At 38.7% G+C, this 7,756-nt stretch overlaps 1 protein-coding gene across 1 annotated transcript in view; it reads right to left on the bottom strand.

The window, feature by feature from the left end:
* The window catches only part of LOC102864803, a 12,851-nt gene extending 7,884 nt beyond the window's left edge, over nt 1-4,967 (bottom strand). Inside the window, exons 1-2 of the mRNA XM_006882370.1 lie at nt 4,922-4,967; nt 4,474-4,827 (exon numbers count right to left, since the gene is read on the bottom strand). Coding sequence (XP_006882432.1) covers nt 4,474-4,827; nt 4,922-4,967 — 400 coding nt within the window. The remainder of the gene's footprint in view (nt 1-4,473; nt 4,828-4,921) is intronic.
* Between the last annotated feature and the right edge of the window lie 2,789 nt (nt 4,968-7,756).

Genomic DNA, 7,756 nt, shown 5'->3' on the forward strand with positions numbered 1-7,756 from the left:
AACTGGGAGGAGGGTAGAGAGAATAGTGCAACAATGAATGAGTGGAAGCCCAAAATCTCTGTAAATGTTTATGAAAATTAATAAAATATAAATATAGGGAAAAAAAAGAAAAAACAAACAAAAAAAATCTTTTTGTTTCTGTGTAACTTTTTAATAGTTGTTTTAGATAGAGGAAACAATTAGAATATTAGCTAATTTGACACACCGTGCTGACTGCCTTATCCTAACTAGCTTGTGCTGTGTTTGTGAACCATGGGTAGTTCCCCAAATAAACAATTATAATTGTGCACGGTTGAGTCCACTAAACTTTATAGAAGCCCTGTGAATAAAAGCTCTGGACCCTGTCCTATTCTGAGCTAATCTCACTGTATCTGACACATGCACAATCATAAGTACAGTCACTGTGTCAAGCCGTCACATCCTGGATCTTCATCTCCTGTGCTGATCCTCTATCCTTACAAGCATGATGTCCTGTCCAAGTGGGTCCTACTAGCAGTATGGCCAAATTATGTGGGAAAGAGTTAAAAAAACCTTTGTTTCCAAGGAACAACATGGTCTCACTTTCTCAGGATAGGCCTGATACTGCAAAAATTTAAAGGTATTGAAAAAAAATTTTTTTACTGCACCACCCAAAGTGGCATCTTCAGCAGGTATATCTCTCAAGCTCCTTTTTGTTCTTGTCAAACTCACTGGTGAGACGATGGCCAAGTTGTCTGGTTGATAGCATGCCGAGACCCTACCAGCTCTCAACAGCATTTAAACCTCAATGTGGCATGTCAATAAACTGAGTTTTGATATGATATTATTGATTAAGGGAAGCTTACTCAATCCAAAACAAAACTATCAACAATGTTAGAGCACAAGTATTTATAATAATCGATAATTGAGAAATTCAGATGAAGCTGAGTTCTTATAATAAATTTACGTGTTAATTGCATTTGAGAGATATTGACTATTTCTTACCCTGATGCTATAGCCAATGTGATGAAAATGAATATTAAATATTGTATTACAACTGGGCTGATTTACATCGTGATAGATAGTGAAGAGATTGAGATAGTTGACAACTTCAGATTGTTTGGCTCTTCAATCAACACTCTTGGTACCAGCAGCCAGGAAATTAAAAGACAAATTGCATTGGGAAAGTCTGCTGTCAAGGACCTGTCGAAGGGACTAAAAAGCAAAGATAACAGTCTGAAGACTAAGGTGTGCCTGACACAGGACATGATCTTTGCCATTACTTTCTATGTTTCAGCGAGGTGGACAATGACTAAGGATAATAGAAGGAGTGTTGATATCTTTGAGATTTGATGCTGAAGAAGAGTATTAAATATACTATGGACTGCTAGGAGAAGAAACAGGTCTATTTTAGAAAGGGTGAAGCCAGGCTGCTCTTTGAAAACATGGATCCTGAAGCTTCATCTGACATATTTTGAACATGTTGCAAGGAGGAATGCCAAGCTTGGGAGGGAGGAGGGACAGTGTGGGAGACGAAGATCCTCAATGAGTGGTTGTATTCCGTGACTGGGGTAGTGCGGATAGGCTTGTTGGAGACAATGAGATTGGTAAGGCATAGAGCAGGGTTTAGGGCTATTGTACATAGGGTCACTATGAGTGGCAAGCGAATCGACAGCACATAATAATAATAACAACATATTACATAAAGCTTGTACATCTGCCTTCATTCAATACTAGATTGGATAAACTCTAAAAGAGAATATTTACCTCAGAGTGGTTTTATACAATCATTATCTTACCCTGTGGGTCGGTCCTGTACAGTCATGTCTTAAGTTTCATATAATCATTTATTCAGGGAGCTCTGGTGATCATATACATTGTGTTTTATATAATTGGTTTATGTTGTTGTTGTTGTTGTTGTTATGTGCCGTCGAGTCGTTTCCGACTCATAGTGACCCTATGCACAACAACCCTAAAGCCTGCTCTATCCTGCGCCAACCACACTGCCTCTGACACACCCATCCCGATTACCCCAGTCACTGAATCAATCCACCTCATAGAGGGTCTTCCCCTCCTGCGCTGTCCCTCAACCCTCCCAAGCATGTTGTCCCTCTCCAAGGACCCGTCCCTCCTGGCAACATGTCCAAAGTATGTCAGACGAAGCCCCAGAATCCTTGCCTCCAAGGAGTAGCTTGGTTTAATCCTCTCCAAGATGAATCTGTTTGTTTTCCTGGCAGTCCATGGTACATTCAGTACCCTTCTCCAGCACCACAGCTCAAAAGCATCCACTCTCCTTCTGTCCTCCCTAGTCATTGTCCAACTCTCTGATGCATAACAAGCGATTGCAAATACCATGGCCTGTATCAGGCGCACCTTAGTCTCTGATCATTATCTTTTATTACTTATTCTCATTCAATCCCTTTTACACCTTCCCTATGCTTCATCTTGTCCCCCAACACCTATCCACTAATCTCTGCTGGATTAGTGGATTTTTGGCTTGTAGACGGGAAGGAGGAATGGCGTTCACTTCCATAATAGCTTGCCTTTGGAAACCCTATGAACCTGGAGAGAGGATGAAAGGCACCCAAGCATCGAAGACTCTCCTTCATAGGGTTGCTATGAGTCGCCTGCGACTCTACAGTACTTAACAACAACAACAAAACAAGAGATGGAATTTTCCCCTCCCGCTTATTCTGCCCTTCTCCTCTTTCTGCTGTGCTTTACAACACTCACATAGGTCCTGCTCTTATTTGCTAATTGCAATAGCCATGTGGTCTTTTTGTCAATGCTTTCCAGGATGCTCCTCCTTTGTCCTGATCTTTTACAGTGTTGGTTTATTATACATTCCATTTCTGCTCTCATACCTCACCCACTCCCCAGTTATACTTCTATTTTCACAATAATGGTCATGTGCAATGTTTTATTTAGATAAATTTGTGTTAGGTCAAGGAATCAAGAGAAAGGAACCAGAGAGAAAGAAAGAAATTAATAAAGGGAAATTTATTAAGGGGACTCCTGGGAGATTCTTTGGTCTAGAGAGAGACCAAAGAATATGCACTCCAAGATGCATTAGGACAGGTTTTTGTAACAAGGCCTAAGGGAAGGGGGAAGGGTAAAGTCTTTTCACTGTAGTTAGTTGTTGGTCAGACCAGGTGTCTGAGTCTAATCATTCTTCTTGCTTGCAGGTTACAATTCTCAGTCTTCTATGTCAATGGTCCACATCCGTTAGTTGACAGTTTACAGGACTGAAGTATCCAACACATCACCACAAGACACCAAAGTATGAGACAAGGTCATCATCCCTTCCCCTGGACTCACTGTTGACCCAACAATTTGGGCCTTTAAGTGCAATGGATTTATTACTTGAAGTAATTAACAACAACTTTCTAAAACAGAGAAGATCATAACCAAGTGATTTCACTAGTGGTGTAAAATAAACATTTAAAGAAATACTACTAATACTAACTATCTTTCTAACCATCTATCTCAACAGCATGAAGGAAAATATTTCATAATTCATTCTACGATGTCACCACTATGCAATTGCAAAAAGCAGAGAAATTCATTACTAGAATGGAAATTAGAGAACAGTAAATTTCCTAATCTTCTACTGTGCAATTTAAAGCCTCTGAAAACCTGGAAGGTCAACTATGAGTTGGTTCTGACTCCACAGAAATTCCTTGACTTAACCTGAAGCCAGAATGGAGTAAGATACTATAAAACATAAATAAGTGCCATATATCTTTTATTAAAATGTTGTATTCTAGGCTCTTAAATCTGTTTTTTAAATATACCCTAAGAAGGATTTGGAAATGGAATTTCCTTTTTTTGGTTTTGATGAATCTGCAACTTTTTCTGTGGCTCTGGGTCTTTGTTTTTTTCTTAACAAATCTCAATAGCTATGACTCCAAATTTTCTTCTCTCCTGAGCATCTCCTCAAATGCATACTTGACTTTCATTCTTTGTGCGTTTTGTTGTTTTGTGTTTGTAGATTGGTTGGCTTGTTTTGTTTCGTTTTGTTTTTTAATGGCATAGAGATTCTGTCACTTTTTTCTTCTTCACGTTTTTTAATTTTAATTTTTATTTTAATGTAAATTTACAGAACCTTGTCTTTCCAATTATTCATTCTTGGTTGCACATTCCCCTCACCCTGCTTTGTGTTCTTAAAGTTTTATACTAGTGTGAATGTTTGAGCGTGTGCACACTTTCCCTATTTTCAGGATATCAAACGCATATTCTCATTAAACACCATTGTCTTCCTCAAAGGAATGTTAGTCAGATGCAATGTATAACCTCTCTAAAGATATTGACTAAGTATTTCTGAATCTATATATCGCTCATTTTAGATCCTCCGTGTGTTCTTTTTTCAGAAATGTTCTTTATCTGTACCTTCAATGGTCTTACTGTGCACCGAGGCCCCTCAATGCGGAAAGGAAACCCCAGAGCCTGACAGGAAGTGTGCTTTTAACCGCAATCCTCTCCTATGTAGTAATGGGGACACATCTGAGAACCTGCCTGGGTTTTTGAACAGACGTTCCCCTAGGCTGTGTCTCTGGGTTTGTCGTGCACAATAGTACATGGCTGTGTCTGTTGGGCTCATGTTGGTCATGGTTAAGAACACTTGGCTTTTGGAGGTGTCTCTGGAAATTGTGAGCCGGCTCTTCAGAGATGGTGCATAAACCTTACCATCATCCCACCATATGTTGGAGAGCCACTCAGGTGCCTTTCCTTGAGGTTGACGGAGCCAGGAGACAGCAGTATTACTAGTGCTCAGTGAGAATCCAGAGATGGTGCAGGTCAGTGATAGAACCTCATTAGGTTTCAGCAGCCCAGGACCAGACTCTTTCAGGGTGACCTGAGAAAGAACCCCTGAGGGAAAAAACACAAAAGGAATATAATGCCAATTCAAGAATTTAAGAGAATTCATTTCATCCTTGAGCAATCTCTGGACCAAACCACTCACAGGAAGGGAGGGTCAGGAAAAGGATAATGAAATTAAATAAGTCCATCGTGCAGCAGAATTCACAGATGGAGAGTCAGGGATCAGCTTTTAAATCTAGAAGAGGTTCACAGTAGTGTGAAGATTTACATACCCCTTACATATGCTCTGAACAAATTTATTCAGGTTCTATGATGCAGTGGAGGATCTGCCAGTGTTAGAAAATAAGGGTGGAAATTTGCATACCCTTTAAATGTGCTCTGAACTTATTTTTCAGGTAATAAGAAGCAGTAGAGGATCTGTCACTGTTAGAGAAGCAGCAAGTTTTAGGGGTGGGATCCCATGGACATAATCCCTGTTGCACAATCTAAGTATTGCATGTGCAGAGTGTCAAGACTCGAATTTCTTGAAAATTTAGGAGTCAGTGAATGCTATAAGACTCTGAATTAAGATTATACAGCCTTTCCTGAAATGCCTGCTCAGAGACAGTTTTGCTTTTTATTATTGTTCTAGGGTATGACTAATTATCAAGGTAGACATATTTGTTTGTTTTCAAGAAACAGATGGCAAGATGAGAATAGATTTATAATGAACAGTGCACTAGAATAGGAGAAGAAAGGGGATATCTGAAAGTAATGTATGACTAGATATGTTATGTATGAGACTTAATAATCCGAACAAGATAGGCGTTATAAAACAAATTGAAGAATAAGGTGGGGGGGGGGGAGTTTGGATCAGTGAATGAATGAAAATCCATCTTTTCTATAACTTTCACAAAAATAAAAATTTTAAAAACTAACAAAGAGATATTTGCTTTGGGAAGAGTAATGGCTATTCCCAAATGATATTTTAACCCACTTGTACTAAGTTACATAATAGGGAGATTGTTGAAAATTTATAAATCACTCAATCAGGGTTGTATCCTTTCTACCTGCACCTGCGGGTCAGTATTTATTTATGTTAAGCAAATCAACATAATTCGCCACATTAACAAAGGAAATCATAAGAAACATATGATTCTCACAACTGATGCAGAAAAGGCCTTTGAAAAAACCCGACATTCTTTCCTGATTAAGACACGCATCAAAATAGGAATACAAGGGACTTCGTCAACATAATGAAAAGTATGAGCCAATATCATTCTCAGTGCAAAAAGACTAAAGGTATTTTCCATGTGAACAGGGACCAGATGAGGATGCCCACTGTCACCATTTCTTTCAATATTGTGTTGGAATTACTTGCTAGGGCAATACAACAAGGGAAGGAAATAAAAGGCATCCAGATCAGCACAGGGATGGTTAAACTATGGCTATATTCAGATAATATGTTAGTTTACACAGAAAATCCCAAGGACTCAACAGAAAAAACAAACAAAAAACTGTCAAAGCTAGTGGACCACTTTAGTAGGGTGGCAGGATACAAGATCAGTATCTAAAAGTCAGAGAGATTGCTCTACAGTAACAGAGAACTAACTAAGATAGCTATGAAACTAGAATAATATTGACAACACAAATTGAGATCTTGGGAATGAATCTAAATACAGACTAGAAATTAACCACAAAAGAGAATGAGGGCTGAACAGTTACATGGGTCCTGCTCATATTTGCTAATCGCAATAGCCATATTTTCTTTTTCTCAATGTTTTCCAGGATGCTCTGCTTTGTCCCGATCTTTTACAGTGTTGGTTTTATATACATTCCACTTATGTTTTCAAAAATCTCCCCCACTTCCCTGTTATAATTTTATTTTCACATCAATGGTCATATATAGTGTTTTATTTAAACACATTTGTGTTAGGTCACAGACTCAAGAGGAAGGAACCAGAGAGAAAGAAATAAAGCAAGCATAAAGTAGTGTTTATTAAGGGGACTCCTGGGAGCGATTCCTCAGTCTAGAGAGAGAGAGATCAGGGAATCTGTGCTTCACTGTACACTGGGAAAGGTTTTTTAACAAGGTCATAGGGAAGGGGGAAGGGTAAAGGCATTTCACTGTAGTTAGTTGTTAGTTACACCAGGTGTATGAGTCTGTTTATTCTTTTTGCAGACAGGCTACAGTTCTCAGTCTTCAATGTCAATGGACCACATCCTTCAGTTGACCATTTACAGGGCTGAAGAACCCAACATGTCACCACAAGGCACCAAAAGACGAGACAAGGTCATCGCCCCTCCCCCTGGACTCAATTTCAGTCCAACAGTTTGAACATTTAGATGCAATGGATTTATTAATTGGAGTAACTGAACAACAATTTTCTAAAACAGAGAAGATCAGAACCAAGTGCTTTCACTAGTGATGTAAAATAAACATTTAAAGAAATGCTACTAATCTTTCTAAACATTTGCCTCAAAAACAGGAGAGGAAATATTTCATAATTCATTCTACAATGTCACCACTATGCAATTGCTAAAAGCAGAAAAATTCATTACTAGAAAGGAAATTACAGAACTATAAGGTTCTTAATCTTCTGCTGTGCAATTTAAAGCCTCTGAAAACCTGGAAGGCCAGCTATGAGTTGGTTCTGGCTCCACAGAGATCCTTCACTGAAACGGAACCCAACAATGTAGTAAAATGCTATAAAACACAAATAAGGGCCATATATCTTGGATAAAAATGTTTCATTCTAGGCTCTTAAATCAGTTTTTCAAATTTAGTCTACAAAGAACTTGTGAAATGCAATTTCCTCTTTCTGTTTTTGATGGATCTTCAACTTATTCTGTGTTTCTTGGCCTAAGGTTTGTCTCAAAACAACTCGATAGCTATGGCTGCATATTTTCAGCCTTCCTGAGCATCTCCTCAAATGCATACTTGACTTGCATTGTTTGTGGGTTTTGTTGTTTTGTTTTGATGGTGTGGGGTTTTTTA

The sequence above is a fragment of the Elephantulus edwardii genome, unplaced genomic scaffold (assembly GCF_000299155.1).
Source record: "Elephantulus edwardii isolate Elephantulus edwardi_28Jun2011 unplaced genomic scaffold, EleEdw1.0 scaffold00019, whole genome shotgun sequence".
Lineage (NCBI taxonomy): Eukaryota > Metazoa > Chordata > Mammalia > Macroscelidea > Macroscelididae > Elephantulus > Elephantulus edwardii.